Raw genomic sequence first — 19,621 nt, forward strand, 5'->3', positions numbered from 1 at the left:
GAGAGAGTTAAGTGTGTGAGTGTGTGCAGTGTGTGATCAGTACATCACACTTACACTATACATCTAGATAATAAACACACACGCACATGTGATCAGTACCACCACACAACACACACACGCGCACACACACATGCACACACACGCACACACACACACACACACACACACACACACACACACACACACACACACACACACACACACACGTAAGGAAGCACTATCAGATGCTTTCTGTCCTCCCTCCCCAGGTGTCTCTGCTTAACGTGTCCTCAGTCGGTCCTCACATCTGCGTGTATGACTTATCTCAACACACTGATACTTTTTTGCCAACTTCATTGTTTATACAGATGCAAGTGATTCCTGGATGTGGGGGGGGGGGGGGGGGGGGGGGGGGCATTTACGGTAACTGTGATGTCATCCTAAGCCTGCTTGAGCTCTGCTGGTTTCACAGTCGTTACGCGTGTGTGTTTTGGTTGCTTTCCTTTGTTCTGAGAGTGTCATGTCGTGGTTTGCAGGACGAATGTCGTAACTACATCAAGGTCCTGCTGAACCGCGGAGGTGGACTCTTCATCTGTGGTACCAACGCCTTCAACCCCCTGTGTGCCAACTATACAGTGAGTGTGTGTATAGATCTGACACAAGTTCACACTCATACACACACCCAAACACAAAGTACCCACACATGCACACACCCAAACACAAAGTACCCACACATGCACACACCCAAACACAAAGTACACACACATGCACACACCCAAACACAAAGTACACACACATACACACACCCAAACACAGAGTACATACGCATACACACACCCAAACACACACACACACACACACACACACACACACACACACACACACACACACACACACACACACATACACACACACATGCACACTCACACGCACTCATACACTCATTACAGAGTTATTCGTCTTACACTAATCAGAACCCTTGGGTTTCTGCACACTTTACTCTGGTAGTAAAAGTGGTTTTGACTTTTAATGGATAATTTTGCCATTGTTGCATCAATCTATATATAATCATATGTTAAGACAAGGGTTACCACCTTGTCAAGACGCCAAAACTGGATACTCCTTTTCCGTTACACTCAACCCAAACGCAGTCTGGCGTTTTGACAGACTCTCTGGGGAGAGTCTGGTGCCGTTCTCCACTTAACGTGGCGGAGGACTGCCTACTGTTGCTGGAACAGGAATTCAGCTGATAAGCAAGGTAGCCAATCACAGGCATGCTATTTCGGCAAGACGTGTAGAAGGAAGTGATCTTGAAAACGAGTCATGACATAATCAGTCCCTCAGGACAAGAGAAGTATACAACAGCTCAGCAGGAAGCAGGAAGTGCTGTAACTTACCTGCAGCGCTGACAGACCGGCTGGAAAGGCATTCGGGATAAACGGTGGCTCCTGGCACCACACAGTCCTTTATTTCACCCATGAGCTCTGAATATGTTAAATTGCCCAGATGCAACGTCAGCATCCATCTCCTCATATTTCCTGTGTCGGCCTGAGCTTTGTCTGTCTGTGAGGTACCTGACTTCATCCGCTATAGCGGACAGCTTTTTGAACTTCCGATCCGATACTGATATTTATTTGCACTTCCGATCCGATACCGATATCGGCCGATACCGATACTGGCCTATCCGAGCATGTATTAAAGTTTAAAGTTATTTAGCCAACTTACTTGGTTGTCAAACTCATGTTGAAAAGCGTTTTACTTTTGATAACAAGTAGCCAGCTGAATTAGGTGTGTTTGAATGATACACAATGGTTGGTAAGGAGAAACTGACCTGTTTATTTGGCAATTACTAAACTCAAAATAGACAAAATAATAAATAACAAACAGAAATGGCATCAGTAAACAGTGCCAATAATATTGTAAATTGTATTAAAAAAGCAAAACACACAATCTGAGTAGAAAATTGTCTATTAACAGCATCAGTACTCTTGAGTGCTGTACTCATCAGTGCTCTTGAACAACTGTAAACCAAAGCTTAAAAAAAAATCAGTGCAAATATCATAAACTATTTAAAAGCAAAATGCCTTCTACTCCCCAATCTCCTCCACACTTTGCTGCTCCATCCCCATCTACACACTCCCTTCAGTTCCAACTATTTGCCCTGCCTGCAGTCCGAGCATGATGGGGAGATTATTTTTTACAAAGACGAGCATTTCAATATGGAATTGAAGTCTTCGGTTTTCTTTAGAAACTATTCATGTTGTTTATGGTGGTATTTCGCTAAATGCTTGATTAGATTGGTTGTATTAAAAGTTCTTACAGCTTTAACACCACACTTGACTTTACTGTGGCATATGTTGCACTCTACCTCTTCATCTTTGTCATCCTTTAAGGTAAAATAATCCCACACAACTGACATTTTTACAGATGACTTCAAATTTACATGGCCGTCTTAATGGTTAGGACAGTGGTTCCCAAAGTGGGGGGTGTGCCCCCTAGGTGGGGCACGGGGCTATTGCAGGGGGGCGCGGAGCTTGGAAGTAAAACGTGCACATGTGTCAATATGGGGGGGTGTGTGTAAGGGGGGGCGCAAAAATATTCTCATCTACTAAAGGGGGGCACGGCAGAAAAAGTTTGGGAACCACTGGGTGATGCCGCTGAGCTAAATTGGGGAGATGCTATGCTCGTGTTCTGAAGGTGTGCTGGAAAATGCGGACCGGATTTTACTCTCATTGGCGAAAACACAGCAAAAACTGGAATAGATCAGAGCCGGAGTGGCTAATCGGGAGATTCGGGAGGATTCCCGATGGGCCGGCTCATGTCAGTCTCTAGTTTGGGCCGATTGGGAGGGGAAAATAATTTTGGGCCGGATTTGGGCATGAAACTCCCGGGCTGAAAAAGTGTCCCACTCCGGCCCTGGAATAGATTATCTAAAAGGGTACGCTGGAAAATCCGTACTTGGAAAAAAAAACTGGATTGGGAGTCTGGATCGGCATTTTCTCGTGCCTGCCGATCTGATACCGATACGCATTTTTTGCAAATATCGGCGGCCGATCCGATCCAAATATCAGATTGGGACAAGCCTAGTAATGACTGTGGAACTCTAATAGCTGTGATGACTGTGGAACTCTAGTAAATGTGATGACTGTGGAACTCTAGTAACTGTAATGACTGTGGAACTCTAGTAACTGTAATGACTGTGGAACTCTAGTAGCTGTAATGACTGTGGAACACTAGTAGCTGTGATGACTGTGGAACTATAGTAGCTGTGATGACTGTTAAACTCTAGTAGCTGTGATGACTGTGGAACTCTAGTAGCTGTAATGACTGTGGAACTCTAGTAGCTGTAATGACTGTGGAACTCTAGTAGCTGTGAAGACTGTGAAACTCTAGTAGCTGTGATGACTGTGGAACTCTAGTAGCTGTGATGACTGTGGAACTCTAGTAACTGTGATGACTGTGGAACTCTAGTAACTGTAATGACTGTGGAACTCTAGCTTGAAGTGTGTAGCTGAAGTTTTTCCTCCATCCTGTCAGCTAGCAGGCAAACCTTGTACGTATTACCTAACTGCTATTAGCAAGCCCTTTTAATTATTTTTAATGATGAGATACCATGGACTTCACAAATCGTTTTAAGTGCCAAAAATATATCTGGTTTTAACTCACTATGTGCAGCTGCTCGTTAAGGCTGACGTGGGCTGGAACAATGAAGCTATGATCCAGTAAGAAACAACGCACAGATGTGTGGATAACCAGAAAGCATGCCACATCTTTGACAGGGTGTCCAGGTTAATACGTTATCAGACTCTCTGTCTCTGTGTGGGCAGAGCATTTGTGCCTGAGACATCCACTAATGTGTCTTCCACCTGTACATTTTATTAGTGTTATGTTGATGTCAGAACTGGACTAGACATTTGACTAGAACTCAACTGGACACTTTACTAGAACTCATCTCTCAAAATGCCAAAAAACGTCAAGAATGCCAAGAAATAGAGTGACTACCTTCCTTTAAGTGTCCTACAGTAGGATTAGCTAGGGTGAGCTAGGGTGTGCTAGGGTGAGCTAGTATGTGCTCGGGTGAGCTAGGGCGTGCAGTGGGGGGGCTAGGGTGAGCTAGTGTGAGCTAGGGTGTGCTAGGGTGAGCTAGGGGGAGTTACATCATCTCTAACACCATTTCTCTGTCAAATGCTCTTTGAGAGAAATAAATGATTCACTAACATAAACTTTTTCACATGGACATTTTAGAAAATATATTTTTAAATATATTATTAGTATAGTATTTTAGTATTATAGTACACAGGTATTTATAGTATTTATAGTATTATAGTACACAGGAACGGACAAACATGTAAATGGTGCCAGGCTTCGCGCCAGGAGAAGAGCTGCCAGTGGGGAGAACACGGGAGCTGCGGGAGCTGCAGACGCTGCGGAGGGCGGTCCTCTCCCTGCTCTCGCGGCAAACCCTCCACCGGGTGCGGCGCGGCTGGTGGACGCGCCCGGTGCAGCACTATTGGTCTCTTCAGTAGCCCCCAAGGGGCGCGCCGCACAGTGGCTCTGCCCACGCTCTCCCTTTCTCTCCGGTGGTGACTCACATCGGGGACATCTCTCTCCTCCCCGTGCTTCCTCATGGGACCTGACAGCGGGAGTCTCCGCGGTCTCCATCTCCTCTCCCTCGCTGCCCAGGCTCCAGTTCATGGGCTCTGCCGGGCTCTCACCCTGGGAATAGTCCATAGCGCTGGCCTCGGAGCGTGCAGAGTACACATCCTCCCCAGGAGTCTTCCTCCCCTTCACGGTCCCAGCTGATTGCTCAGAGAGGAGCGAACTCCCCCCTTCCTCCTCCGTGTACTGTTCACCGTCCGTGTACTCTGTATACTCCGAGCATACGGAAGGGGGACGGTCTTCTTCCTCACCCTCACCGTATTCGGGGGGGCGGAGCCCACAGAGGAGGGCTGGTCCTCCTCTTCACCCTCACCGTAGTATACGGTGGGGGCGGAACAAACCGAGGGAGCCTGGTCTTCCTCGTCACTTTCCTCTTCCTCCTCCTCTTCCTCGCCTTCCGAGAACTCGCCCTCCGGGGTTTTCTCGGTGGTGCAGATCTCTACGGCTCCTACCCGTATAGGTGAGCGGTCCCGGGAAGGAGAGGGGTGTAGCTCTCGCCATATTCGTACCGCGGTCTCACGGTAATACTCCGCCATCTCCGCGGTGGAGCTCTCCTGAGCCTGACGCAGCATGAGCGCACAAACCGGGTCCTGCTGCATCCTCTCGGGGGTCACCGTGGCCGTGCGGTGCTGGGCAGAGGAAGAGGCGTGATGTCGCCTGCTGGGTCGCTGGCCCTTCTTTGCCCGGGTAGTGTAGCCTGGCATACCGTCTCTGAGTAGGCTCGTCGTTCTGTGACGTTTATAGCGCGGCGAAAGACGAGACGGTAATCCTCGGCTTAGGCACACGTCACTTTTATTTAAACTTACAAATAAGCGCAGACAGCGTACGTAGAACACTCAGACACGTTGACTCAGACATCGATGAGCACAAGACGCTGCGCGAACGCACATTAAGTAGACGAACCACATAAACCCCACATGATGACGATACGAGCCACAGGTGAGACGGATTATTACAAGACGCACCCGCACCCTCGGAGATCCACAGACACAGACGAGTAGACGCAGACGACGTAGACACACGCCCAGAAGGAGGGGTCGGGGACCGCAACGTGACATTGAGTCTGATTGACTAATTTAGTTAATTGACTAATAGGTAAATGTGAATTTAAATCTGGAAACTCTTGGATTTATAATTTACAGTTCGTTGTCATAACAAAAAACAAGCCATGAAGTCTGAGAAGCTGTCTGTGGATCTCTGAAATTAAATTATGGCAAAGCACGGATCAGGCCCAAGAAATAAAGAATATCTCTCAGGACCACAGTGACCTCAGTCATTTTGAAATGGAAGAAGCTTGGCACAAAATTAACTTTCATCGAGTTATTTAGAGCCATTTCAACAGTTTGGAGAATGTTTAACACTGCAATACTGATATGGTTCCTCCTCTCCATTCAGTGTGTGTGCAGTGTGTGTAGTTATAACAACCCTGGAGTGGTGTCAGTGATTCACTGTATGAATGTGCATCTGTGGAGACCCAAGGACGACAACACACAGACGGATCACAGACAGCTCACAGACGAATGAATGTTCAATTTATATAGCGCATTTAAAGATACCCCAGGTTCCTTTACAATTTTAACACAGGTACACAACCTTACACAACCAATCACACACAGGTGAAAAGCGGCAGCCAATCACACAGAGCATTCTCTCTACCGGAAACCACACCCGCTGGGGGACTGAATGGGGTGCAGCAAGGGGTGCAGCAAGGGAATGCCGTAAATGTAAATGTAAGGGGAGAGAGGACAGACCCTAGTGACAGAGCACCATCCACCACTGGGCATACAAGCACACACACACACTCATGTTTTTTTATTGAACAGAGACACACAGTTACACACTCAGGGAGAATTTGTTAGGCAATGCCAATTTACCTAACCTCCATGTTTTTGGACTGTGGGAGGAAACTGGAGACCCCAGAGGAAACCCACACAGACAAGGGGACAACATGGAAACTCCACTCAGATAGGGACTTGAACCCAAGACCCCAGTGCTGAGAGGCAAACATGCTAACCACCAAGTCACTGTGTTGCCCAGATGCTCACAGACAGTTCACAGATACTCACAGACGTTCACAGACAGCTCACTGATAGCTCACAGACAGCTCACAGACACTCACACATGGCTCAGACACTCATAAACGGCTCACAGATGCTCACAGAGACAAATCCAAGACTCACAGCTGTGACTCCTGACACACAGGCACAGTGTGTAAATACTTCTGTGAATAAGAGATTTCAGTTTTTTATTTTAATGTTCTCACTTAGTTGTTTTTAGTGATTAAGTGCAGCCTGTGGCTGAAAATGGCAGTTCTATCCATTTAAACTCAAAGCAGCAACACAGTGAGGAGTAACACACTAAAGGCTGTGATGTTCTGCATCTGTATGTGATCAGGAACAGAACACAACAGTAATATAAGTAGATTAAAAAACATGGAATACATTATAAAGCAGCACACATGCACACACACAGTCTGTTTCCCCTTTACTGGATATTGATTCAGACTCTCTCTCTCTCTCTCTCTCTCTCTCTCTCTCTCACACACACACACACACACACAGTTCTGTGCACGGATGCTCCCGTGAGCCCTGTCTCTCTGATCCATCAGTATCATTGACTGAAGCTTCATTGATTGCTGCTTCTTTCCCAGACTGCTGTAGTCTGACACCAGAGCACGTGTGCACCACTATAGTCTGAATTCAGAGCACGTGTGCACCGCTATAGTCTGACTCAAGAACACGTGTGCACCACTATAGTCTGAATCCAGAGCACGTGTGCACCGCTATAGTCTGAATTCAGAGCACGTGTGCACCGCTATAGTCTGACTCAAAAACACGTGTGCACCACTATAGTCTGAATCCAGAGCACGTGTGCACCGCTATAGTCTGACTCCAGAGCACGTGTGCACTTCTGTACTCTAAGACCCCTGCACATGTGCCCTGACTCCTTTAAACCTTCACTTGTTCAGTAGAACTTGTACTGTCAGTCAACCACCTCACCATCTGAGTGTGTGTGTGTGTGTGTGTGTGTGTGTGTGTGTGTGTGTGTGTGTGTGTGTGTGTGTGTGTGTAAGATCTCTTTCATCTGTCTGGAGTGTGTTGTTCGCCTTCAGAAAGCTCACATGAGCAGGTGATTGTTTGCGATTTCACCTGCAGAATTGGCTTTGATCTCTCACACAGACACATCACACCTGAGCTACTTTACCCAGCACCGCATCCCAGCATTGCTACGCTCGCACCCCTCGCTCTAATGACACCCAAACCTGACGATTAAAACAAAAACTCTTTATAAATATTAATCATCTGCTCTACTGGGTCCCCCCTGAGGTTTTGTCAAAGGCTCCATTATATATTCACAAAAACAAAAGTTGGTGAATTAAAAAATTTAAGAGAAGGAAGAGGAAGATGATGAAGATCGTCAGTAAAGTTGTCACCAACTTCAGGGACAGAGTCACCTACGTCCCAGACGTGAGACCAGAGAAGCTGATCCCTCACCATACAATAATTCACTACACCTGCTCTAGAGAGAGAGAGAGAGGGAGAGGGGAGAGAGGGAAGGGGAGGAACAGAGTGAAAGGAGAATGGCAATACAAGGAGAAAAGGTGAGAGAGAGAGGGAAAGAGAGAGAAGAAGAGGGGGAGAGAAGGAGAGAATGAAGAAGGAGAGAAAAGGAGAGAAAGAGGAAGAGAGAAGGTGAAGGAAAGAGAATAGGCATATTTTTAGCTTTAATGGTACAACAGTAAATCATTATTTCTCATCAGCTCAAACATCACCAGGGGAGTGTGGATGTGTTGGAGTTTGTCTCTCGGTTCTCTCACTCTCTCATCCTGTTTCTCTCTTTCTCACATGTGCTCCTTCTCTTTTACCGTCTCTCTATGTGTCCCAGCTTTGGCATCTACAGCAGGACTACAGCAGGACTTTTACATTTCATTATAATTTTGTTTTTTTCAGTGTTAGTTAGACTGGGTCCCAGAGACTTCACTGGCTTCAACTTAATAATACATGCTCACTCTCTCACTGTGTGTGTGTGTGTGTGTGTGTGTGTGTGTGTGTGTGTGTGTGTGTGTGTGTGTGTGTGTGTGTGTGTGTGTGTGTGCGTGTGTGTGTGTGTGCGCTTGAGTATGTTTGTGTGGGTGTGTGTGTGTGCATCTGAGTGTGTGTGTATTTTTGAATTTGTGTGTAAGTGTGCACATATGCCTGAACATTGATGTGTGTATGCGTGTGTGTATTTGTGTATTTATGTATTTATGTGTTTGTGCATCTGTATGTCTGTGCATGTGTATGTGTATGTACATTTATGTGTGTGTGTGTGTACATTTACGTGTGTGTGTGTGTGTGTGTGTGTCTGTGTGTGTGTGTGTGCTGCAGGGAGACACTCTAGAGATGGTGGGAGAGACAATCAGTGGGATGGCTCGATGTCCTTATGACCCCAAACACGCTAATGTGGCTGTCTTTGCAGGTAGGTGCATGTGTGTGTGCATGTTTGAGTGTGTGTGTCAGACAGAGCGGTGTGTGTGTGTGTCTCTCTGTCCTTCCCTCTGTCCCTCCCCCTCCCCTCTGTCCTTCCCTCTCACCTCTGTCCTTTCCCCTCCTCTCTGTCTCTCCCCTCTGTCCAGTGTGCTGCTGTAGTGACTCTCAAGGGAATCCCACTGGAATCACTATAGTCTGATTGCTATATGTGTACATTATCTGTCATAATGACACACTTGTTGAGGGAGTTGCTCACTGACGTCTGTCTCCCACTGTAATCACACACACATGCTGTGTCTGTGGTTTCACTGCCTGGCGCAGTTTCTGCTGTTTTGCTGCCGACCTTGACGAACTGCAGAGAAATGAAGCATGATGTAATATGTTAAGGATATATGAGAAATAGGAGTATATTAAATCCATATATCTTTGTATGGCATTTCCTGTAACTTGTGTGTGTGTGTGTGTGTGTGTGTGTGTGTGTGTGTGTGTGTGTGTGTGTGTGTGTATGCGTGTGTGTGTGTGTGTGTGTGTGTGTGTGTGTGTGTGTGTGTGTGTGTGTGTGTGTGTGTGTGTGTGTTTCTAGGTGGAAACCTCTTCACTGCCACGGTGACTGATTTCCTGGCGATAGATGCTGTGATCTACCGGAGTCTGGGGGCCAACCCTGCCCTGCGCACTGTCAAACATGACTCTAAATGGTTTAGAGGTAGTACATCACCAGAGAGCTGTGTGTGTGTGTGTGTGTGTGTGTGTGTGTGTGTGTGTGTGTGTGTGTGTGTGTGTGTGTGTGTGTGTGTGTGTGTGTGTGTGTGTGTGTGTGTGTGTGTGTGTGTGTGTGTGTGTGTATGTTTGCGTGCGTGTGCGTGCAAAGCTATGTGTCTGAATATGCCTGAGGGTGTGTGTTTGTGTATATGTTTATTTGTGTGAGGCTATGTGCCTGATTTTGTGTGTGTGTGTGTGTGTGTGTGTGCATCATTAATATAAGGAGGTCATTATTTTCATCCACATCACTTAGTGTCGGGACCAATCAAACTAAACAGATCCCACGTCAGCCAAGTTTATCTTCTCTCTTCACTCTTCACTCTTCTTCTCGTCTCGTCTATTCTTGGTGTGCTAGTTTAGTATCTCTTCCTCCGCTTGTTCCTTTCTCCTTCTCCTTCTCTCCTTCCCTCTGTCTCTCCTTCTCTTCTTCTCTCTTCCGTCTGTGCACTGATCTCTTGTTCTTTTATTAGCACCCAACATACTGTCATGCTGTCCCCTCCGTCCCCTCCGTCCTCTCCGTCCTCTCCCTCCTCTGGTCCCCTCCATTGCTCTGGAAACATTTCTCCCAAACGGAGAGCAGGAGATGAGTAAACCTGCTGCCTGCACAGGAGACTGCAGGATGTTCAAAGGCTAACAAACCTGACAGCTTGAACACAATTCACCACATCCCTCGCTTCAATTCACCAAATCTCTCCACAGTTCCTTAAAAATGGCCCAACCTTAGACTTTATTCACCATATACAAACTCCACATCTCTTGAACTATATTTGGACAATTAGAAGAACCTCTTTTATCCCAGTTAACCCAAGACCCAGTTAACCCAAGGCTCAGTTAACCCAAGACCCAGTTAATCCGAGACCCAGTTAACTCAAGACCCAGTTAACCCAAGGCTCAGTTAACCCAAGGCTCAGTTAACCCAAGGCCCAGTTAACCCAAGGCCCAGTTAACCTGAGACCCAGTTAACCCGAGACCCAGTTAACCCCAGGCTGTGCTATTCAACCGCAGCTCCAGTTGCTGCTGTGTAACTCAAACATGGACATGACGGTTCGAACACTAATGAGCATCATTTGTTGAGACACGGCTGACACACTGAAGCTGTCATCAGTCAGCAGCGTAACAATAGTGTGTTGGAATCCGTCCAGACAAGTGAAAATTGTTTTGGAAAAAATGAGAGGAAACCCAGAACCCGATCAGACGCACCTGACAGACACCACTTCTGCTACCGTCGGTATAGCTGCTTGTATGCAAACTGTAAGTAAACCCAGATCACATCAGTCCTGGATCAAGTGGAAAAAAATGTAAACGACTCTGAAAGAAGGATTCCTATTGGTTCAGGAGCGTCAGCACCAGAGACAGCTTTAGCAGGAACTGTGACTACAGTGACACCTACACATAGATGGACAATCAGTAAAAAGATGATTCCTGTGATACTGGTCCTTTAGTACAATATGTGAAGAGTCCAGAGGCGTGGAGATCTGGGTGCTGTTGGTGTGATGGATAGCCATCCATGGAGTTTAATTCCCTGGATTTTGTAATGTGGCCCTTCCACTTGATATTTGGCCTGATTCACCAGGGTGGACACACCACACCACCAGCCCTAGTCACGAGTAAAGAGTGTTTTCTACTGGCTGCAGTAGTGATCAGTTGTGATTATAAATTTGATTGATGTGTGTGTGTTTGAAGTTTGCTGAACAAAGAAGACATTGTGAGTCTGTTGTTTGCCTTATGAGACTGGATTTGTGTTTAAAGAACATTTTCAGAAATGCATTTTAGCTGTACTAAAAACTCATTTTTATTACACTTTATTAAACTATAAGACAAGTGTGGTAAGAAAGCTACAGAGAACAAGCAAGCACTTATTTTTATTCTCCTAGTAAGTTGAAGGACTGTCTGGTGTCTTGTTTCAGAGCCGTACTTCGTCAGTGCCGTTGAGTGGGGACCACACGTCTACTTTTTCTTCCGGGAGATGGCCATGGAGTTCAACTATCTGGAGAAGGTGAGCAGAGGAGAGAAAGGAGATGGAAAAAGCGAAGTAGATAGGAGAGGAGAATAGAAGAGAGGGGAGGTGTGAGGGGAGGTGTAAGAATAGAGGTGTGAGGAGAGGTGTAAGAGGAGAGGTGTGAGGAGAGGTGTGAGAGGAGGTGTGAGAGGAGGTATGAGGGGAGAGGTGTGAGGAGATGTTTGAGCAGAAGTGTGAGGGAAGAGGTGTGAGGGAAGAGGTGTGAGGGGAGGTGTGAGAGGGGAGATGTGAGGGGAGCAGTGTTAATTTCATTGACGAATAATTTCGTCATAGTTTTCGTCAACGAACCTTTTTTTCATGACGAAAACGAGACGATAACTAAATAAAAACTATATGAAGGGATAAAAAGGATGACGAAATTAATGGACATTTTCGTCAACAAATAAAAACGAGACGAAAATATTAGCCAGCAACGACATTCAATCAGATCTGATTTAGCTTTTGAGAAAGGTAGGGATAAGTTAAGAAGATATCCAACCGTAACTATTTTTGCGCACACGGAGAGGCGGGACAAACCGGGTAACCGTCCAATCAGTACTAACGTCTTCACATCGCACAGAACTCGGGAAGACCATACCAGCCTGTGAACTGTGGTCACTCGTGAAATTCAACACGAAGTTAACTCAAAGTTAACTCAACAATGTCAGCAGGGAGAAAGATAAGAGGCGATATATGGACACATTTCTCCTTTGACTTTGAGAAAAAGAAGACTGTGTGTAAACCATGTGGGACAATGATGTCGGGAAAAATATGACAAATACGGGCGACAAATGACATCTGCGGGCTATGGCATTTTTGTTTTTATGGCACCCAGTTTTATATAGAATGTAATATGCATTGTTCATAACAAACTCCATATGTTTTCAGGTAGAGCGGGCCTACTGGTCATCAATGTTTTGTTACTGTTATGCTCAATAACTATAAGTTCAGATCAATAAAGTTGTTTGGAAATTTGTTTTTGTATATATTGCACATACAAACAATAATATTCTGTAACTGGTTAATAAATGTTTCATTTTGTGCAAGTGTACATAATGACTATTACACCATTTATATTTTAGTCAACTAAATTCCAATGATAATTAGTCGACTAAAACTAGACTAAGACTAAAAACAAATCCAAGGACTAAATTATGACTAAAACTAAATGACATTTAGTCAAAAGACTAAGACTAAAACTAAATCAAAAATTGCTGTCAAAATTAACACTGGAGGGGAGGTGTGAGGGGAGGTGTGAGGGGAGATATGAGGGGAGGAGAGGTGTGAGGAGAGGTGTGAGGGGAGGTGTGAGGGGAGATATGAGGGGAGGAGAGGTGTGAGGGGAGGTGTGAGGGGAGGTGTGAGGGGAGATATGAGGGGAGGAGAGGTGTGAGGGGAGGTGTGAGGAGAGATTTATATTTTCACCCAAAATGTGTTGCCATCTTTTCCTCTTAGTTGAGCCACCTGTTTATTTTAACTAGTCTGCCCTATAAAACATCTGACGCTAAATTAGGCTGAGGAGTCTTTTTCAGTCACTGTTGCTCAAACTGCATAATTCTTTCCCTCCTTAGATCATGACTCTGGGAAATAAGTAGGGCTTCCATGATCTAATTAGCACTGCCTAATTCAGTAGGTTTTGTGTTCGACGGTAGAGTCCTCTTGTGCTGCAGGGAGGTAGACGAGTGCTCTACTGCAGTTTGAAGTGTCCAGTGAAGCACATCACAACAGAAGCTGGCATTTCTATAAACTAATTATGTCAGATTACTGTTCTGAAACCAACAATAAGACAATAAGACTCTTGGAGGATTTAAAGGTTGGATGGTTGGCAAATGGTAGGAAAAGAGAATTTGAATCTTCATTATATATAAATATAAATCAAGTGATGCCAACAAGGAGCACAAACAGGTCAGTGAGTAGCAAGGACGGTGAGACGAGCTGGAGAAGATGTGAAGATGTAGGAGGTGAAGGCATCTGTGGTTCTCGTGGTAATTTGAACGCTAGGACCTGTAACCCCCAAACTGGGAGTATGGCTCCATCAGATCCTGGGAACAACATCAGAGACGCCATCCAGAAGAGTCCAGAGAACAACATCAGAGATCTCCATCCAGAAGAGTCCCGGGAACAACATCAGAGATCTCCATCCAGAAGAGTCCCGGGAACAACATCAGAGATCTCCATCCAGAAGAGTCCTGGGAACATCTATGATAGATAAGACACTGTGCAGGACCCTCGAGCTTGCAGACCTCTGGTAGAGGAGCCCATCGCCTGGGGCAGGGCAAGTGGGGATTTTATGTGTGTGTGTGTGTGTGTGTGTGTGTGTGTGTGTGTGTGTGTGTGTGTGTGTGTGTGTGTGTGTGAGTGTGTGTGTGTCTGTGTCTGTGTGAATCCTTTCAATGATAGAAGTGTTAATAGAAGAGTTAAAAGTTTCTTTTTGTCAATTCAAATGCAAAGTGATTGAACAAAGAAGAAATCTCCGAGAAAAGGAGGAATATTCGCTGTGATGACCTTTTGCCTTAAAAGCAGTATCAGTTCTTGCACACAGTTTTGAACCCCTGAGGGAGGTTGTTGGAGAGCGAACCACAGATCTTCTGTGGATGTGGTCTTGCTCAGATCCTCCTGTCTTTTCATGTGATCCCAGACAGACTTTGTGACAGGGGGTCGTATCATCACTTCCAGGACTCCTTGTTCTTCTGAATCCTGAAGATGGCCGTATGTTTGTGGTCACTGTCTTGTTGCAGAATAAATCTGGAGCCAGTCCAGTTTCGTGGCTTGTTTCCTTGGCTGACCTCTGCATCGTAATCCTCAACAGTCACTCTGTGCTTCTTCAAAGAGCTTGTACAGCTTGAAAGCCCAGACTGCTTTGAAAGACCTTCGTGAGAGACGTCACTGATGCAGTAGAACTACCCTGTGTCTTTGTGCAGTGCTCGGTCTTGCTGTGGTGTCCTGTGACAACTGTCTACCACAACCTCATGTTTGTAGACGTTTAGCCGTTCCTCCCCCAGATTGAAGCCTCTTCCTAAGATGTTTCTGTGGCAGTTAATGATCATTGACACGTTTGGTATAATTCGATAATCAGTAATCAGACACCTGACTGTAAACTGTCTGTAATTTATGTATACTGTATATACACACACAGGAGTAGAGTGTTCCATAGAAGAGGATGTTTCAGGCAGAAGTCATGCTGTCCAAACTGTGTGAGCTGTTAGTAGGAGGTGAAACCAGTTCATAGTTGAATAACTAGATGTTTATGTAATGTTATAATAATAATTCTGACATTTAATGTATTTTTGTTTGCTAATTTCATTGCTACCATAGCAACAACTGCCAATACATACAAATATAGAATATATATATATATATATATATATATATATATATATATATATATATATAATATAATATAATATAATATATAGTATTAAAATGCCTTAACACTGGAGATTACTCCACCCACTCAAATGTGTTCATAAAGCTGATTATTTGATTCTCTTGCAAGTTACATCTTTTGCAACACCTGATGTAATGCATGATTGGTAATGGTTGATGAATAATGCATGAGGGTGAATGGGACAAGTTATTCTAATGGACATGTTAATAAATTGACATGTAGCACTTTTACAAGGGTTGCACTCAGCAGCACCTCAGTTATTATCTGAATAGTCATTTATCTCACTCCAGTTTGTCTCGTGTGTAGGAGATTAGTGGAGGATCTTTAAAGGGGTGCGGTATCTGTATGAGTCTGGCTGATTCTGAAGTCATTTCAGTATAATATTAGCCACTGTTTTGGGTGTAGGATAGTAAGTCATCACCAGAAGGAATTCTTGTTGCCGTAGCAATATATTGTTTATAGGTCAGACTCTCTTTAAATGAAGCAGGATATTTATGAGACAAACACCAGCTGCGTTCAGAGTATCCATAAATGTAAGGAAGAAATAGATCATCTTAAAACCATGATTAAATACACACAGACCCCTAACCAACTGGGTTTAATCTATCAACTGATTTGCAAAGCCACTTCATGGCTCATACTAAAAACAAGAAGTTGGCTTTGCAAAAAAACAAATGAAAACAAGAGTACTGTCTGTCTGTCTGCACCTGCTTCCTGTTTAAACCACTAGAGTTGATAGATACTTTTCCGAAATGATTAGTCCTATCACAAGGTCTAAGATTTGTACATACAAGGCACACCACTAATGAATTTAGTGGTCACGCCACTTAATCACTGAATTCAGGTGTTCAGTAATAATGGAGTAGTCTTATAAAATATAGAATTGTAGTTTAATGATGGAGTAGTGTAGTAGTAGTAGTAGTGTAATAAAATGTAGAATTGTAGTGTAATGATGGAGTAGTGTAACAGTAGTGTAATAATAGAGTAGTAGAATAGTAGCTAGTAGCGTAATAATGGAGTGGTGTAATAGTAGTGTAATGATGGAGTAGTGTAATAGTAGTGTAATGATGGAATAGTGGAATAGTAATGTAATAATGGAGTAGTGTAATAGTGTAATGATGGAGTGGCGTAATAGTAGTGTAATGATGGAATAGTGTAATTGTAGTGTAATAATGGAGTGGCGGAATAGTAGTGTAATAATAGAGTAGTGTAATAGTAGTGTAATGATGGAATAGTGTAATTGTAGTGTAATAATGGAGTGGCATAATAGTAGTGTAATAATGGAGTAGTGTAATAGTAGTGTAATAATGGAGTGGCATAATAGTAGTGTAATGATGGAGTAGTGTAATAGTAGTGTAATGATGGAATAGTGTAATTGTAGTGTAATGATGGAGTGGCGTAATAGTAGTGGAATAGTAGTGTAATAATGGAGTAGTGGAATAGTAGTGTAATGATGGAATAGTGTAATTGTAGTGTAATAATGGAGTGGCGTAATAGTAGTGGAATAGTGGTGTAATGATGGAGTAGTGTAATAGTAGTGTAATGATGGAGTAGTGTAATAGTAGTATAATCATGCAGTTGTGTAATAGTAGTGTAATAATGGAGCGGTGTAATAGTAGTGTAATGATGGAGTGGTGTAATAGTATAATAGTAGTGTAATGATGGAGTGGTGTAATGGTAGTGTAATGATGGAGTAGTGTAATAGTAGTGGTGTAATAGTAGTGCAATAGTAGTGTAATGATGGAGTAGTGTAATAGTAGTGTAATGATGGAGTGAGCAAAGACACTTCGTCAGACGTTCAAAAGACGTCCACTGAAAAACCAGAATGAAAGTTTTTGCAACGTCTTTTTTAAACGTCTTTTGAACGTCTATTACTGCCGTTCAGTTGCAGTTTTGGTACGTCCACTGACATCCAATAAAGGTCCTAGTCAGACGTTCAGATAGAAAACTCGTCATGCACGTCCATAGACGTCTAGTTGAGGTCAGACTGTCAGATTTTGACCCAGTTTTGAACATCCACCAGACGTGCAAAAGAGGGTCTGGACTGAACGACGTGATACAGACATGATTTTAACGTCTTTCTGACGTCGCATGTTTGCTGGGAGTAGTGTAATAGTAGTGTAATGATGGAGTGATGTAATAGTAGTGTAATGATGGAGTAGTGTAATAGTAGTGTAACAGTGTAATAATGGAGTGGTGTAATAGTAGTGTAATGATTAGGGCTGTGTTAAAAAAATTATTTTCCGATTCAGAATCGATTCGCATATGATGATCTGATAATCGATTCGTACGTCCAAAGATCGATTTTTTTAATTAAAATAATTTTTTACATTTCCCCAAGTGAACTTTTACCACCGTCTCGTCACTGAATTCACGCAGGCACGCTCAGTCTAACTAACTGTAACTGTAAACCTAATTAACTGTAAACCGCCTAAAGCGGAACGTAACACTCGTGACAGAGAATCGTGCCGCATAGAGACACAACATGCCGTAAAGCGCCACACAGTGTCGTAAAATGTTGCAAATAAAATGTTATTTATTTTTACGGCAGTTTATCAAATATTTATTATTATTTATGGGGAGATGGGCCACGGGCCGGTACAAATTCATTAAAGGTCCGGATCTGGCCCGCAGGCCACCAGTTGAATAGCCCTGGCCTAAACCGATAACCAGTGGTTGGCGCCAGAACGAACTACTAATAAACTAGATTTTTTTCAGCGTGAGAACTCGGAGCGGTCGTTTTCTGCGTTTTTGCGTATTACTAGTGTAATAGTAGTGTAGTAGTAGTGTAATGATGTAGTGTAATAGTAATGTAATGATGGAGTAGTTTAATAGTAGTGTAATAGTAGTGTAATGATTAGTAGTGTAATAGTAGAGTCATAGTTGTGTGATGATGAGTAGTGTAATATTGTAATGATAGAGTGGTGTAATAGTAGTGTAATGATGGAGTAGTGTAATAGTAGTGTAATAGTAGTGTAATGATGGAGTGGTGTAATAGTAGTGTAATGATGGAGTAGTGTAATAGTAATGTAATGATGGAGTAGTGTAACGATGAAGTAGTGTAATAGTAGTGCAATGATGAGTAGTGTAATAGTAGTGTAATGATGGAGTAGTGTTATAGTAGTGTAATGATGGAGTAGTGTAATAGTAGTGTAATGATGAGTAGTGTGGTCCAGCTGCCACAGCACACTGCAGCAGTGTAAACCTGTTCTGTGGAGTGATGAATCAAGCTTCTCTACCTGACAGTGTGATGGATTAATCTGGTCTGGTGACACCAGGAGAATGTCACCTGCTTGACTGCACTGTGCCGACTGTAAAGTTTGGTGGATAATGGGCTTGTTTTTCAGGCTGAGCCCCCATCGTTCGAGTGAAAGGAGAAATCTTAATGCTTCAGCACACTAAGCCATTCTGGAGAATTGTATGTTCCTGCCTTTATGGGACCAGGTTGGAGAAGATGCTCTTCTGTTCCAGCATGACTGTACTAGGCTCAATGGCACCGAGAGAACCGAGAACAGTGTGATCAAAAACAAAAACATCCAGTGAATCCTACATATCAACTCAACTCCAATGGGCAAAAAGTAGATCAGTGAGCAGTGGAGAAACATCATCTGGTCAGATGAATCCAGATTCCTGGTGCACTGTGCCTGTGAAGGGGGGGTGGGGGGTGTGGAATCAGCATTACCTGTGATACCAGTGGATGGATGTATGCATCATGGCTGACCAAGTCCAACCCATCCCAAGTCCATGGTGTCTGTTTATGGCAGAAGAACCTCATCTTATGTGCCTGGCCTTCAAAACCCCCAGATCTTAATCCTATAGAGCAGTGGTTCCCAAACTTTTTCTACCGTGCCCCCCTTTAGTAGATAAGAATATTTTTGCGCCTCCCCTACACACACCACCATATTGACACATGTGCACATGTTTTAAGCCTGGTTTATACTTGACGCACCGCGCGGCGAAAATGACGTAATCGCGGTGGCTCCGCACGTGCGCAAGGCCTCGCGCGTTGTCGATTCGCAAGGTCGTGCACCTCTCGAAATGTGTAACTTCGCGCGCACCGCGCCTCAGCACATAGAACAAAGTCACGTTTGCAGGGTTCATACACCTTTATAAGGTGGAATTATACCGTTCGTGCAGGGTCGCGCGAGGTGGGCGGAGTCACGCGCTACGGTCACTCGCGAAAGTATAAACCAGGTTTTACTTCCAAGCTCCGCGCCCCCCCTGCAATAGCTCCGCGCCCCACCTAGGGGGCACACCCCCCACTTTGGGAACCACTGCTATAGAGCAACTCTGGGACGATGTAGAACAGTCTGTTCAGAGCATGTCAGTACCTCCATGTAATCTGTGCCAACTGCAGGAAGCTGTCCT

At 44.3% G+C, this 19,621-nt stretch overlaps 1 protein-coding gene across 7 annotated transcripts in view; it reads left to right on the forward strand.

Annotated features, from left to right (window-relative positions):
• sema6bb (sema domain, transmembrane domain (TM), and cytoplasmic domain, (semaphorin) 6Bb) overlaps positions 1-19,621 on the forward strand; it is a 179,138-nt gene that overhangs the window by 110,927 nt on the left and 48,590 nt on the right. For all 7 annotated transcript variants that reach the window (XM_077004332.1, XM_077004333.1, XM_077004327.1 and 4 more), the window contains 4 exons: positions 516-614; positions 9,006-9,096; positions 9,691-9,810; positions 11,774-11,862. In XM_077004332.1, the coding sequence (XP_076860447.1) occupies positions 516-614; positions 9,006-9,096; positions 9,691-9,810; positions 11,774-11,862 (399 nt within the window). The remainder of the gene's footprint in view (positions 1-515; positions 615-9,005; positions 9,097-9,690; positions 9,811-11,773; positions 11,863-19,621) is intronic.

Source organism: Brachyhypopomus gauderio, chromosome 4, assembly GCF_052324685.1.
Source record: "Brachyhypopomus gauderio isolate BG-103 chromosome 4, BGAUD_0.2, whole genome shotgun sequence".
NCBI lineage: Eukaryota > Metazoa > Chordata > Actinopteri > Gymnotiformes > Hypopomidae > Brachyhypopomus > Brachyhypopomus gauderio.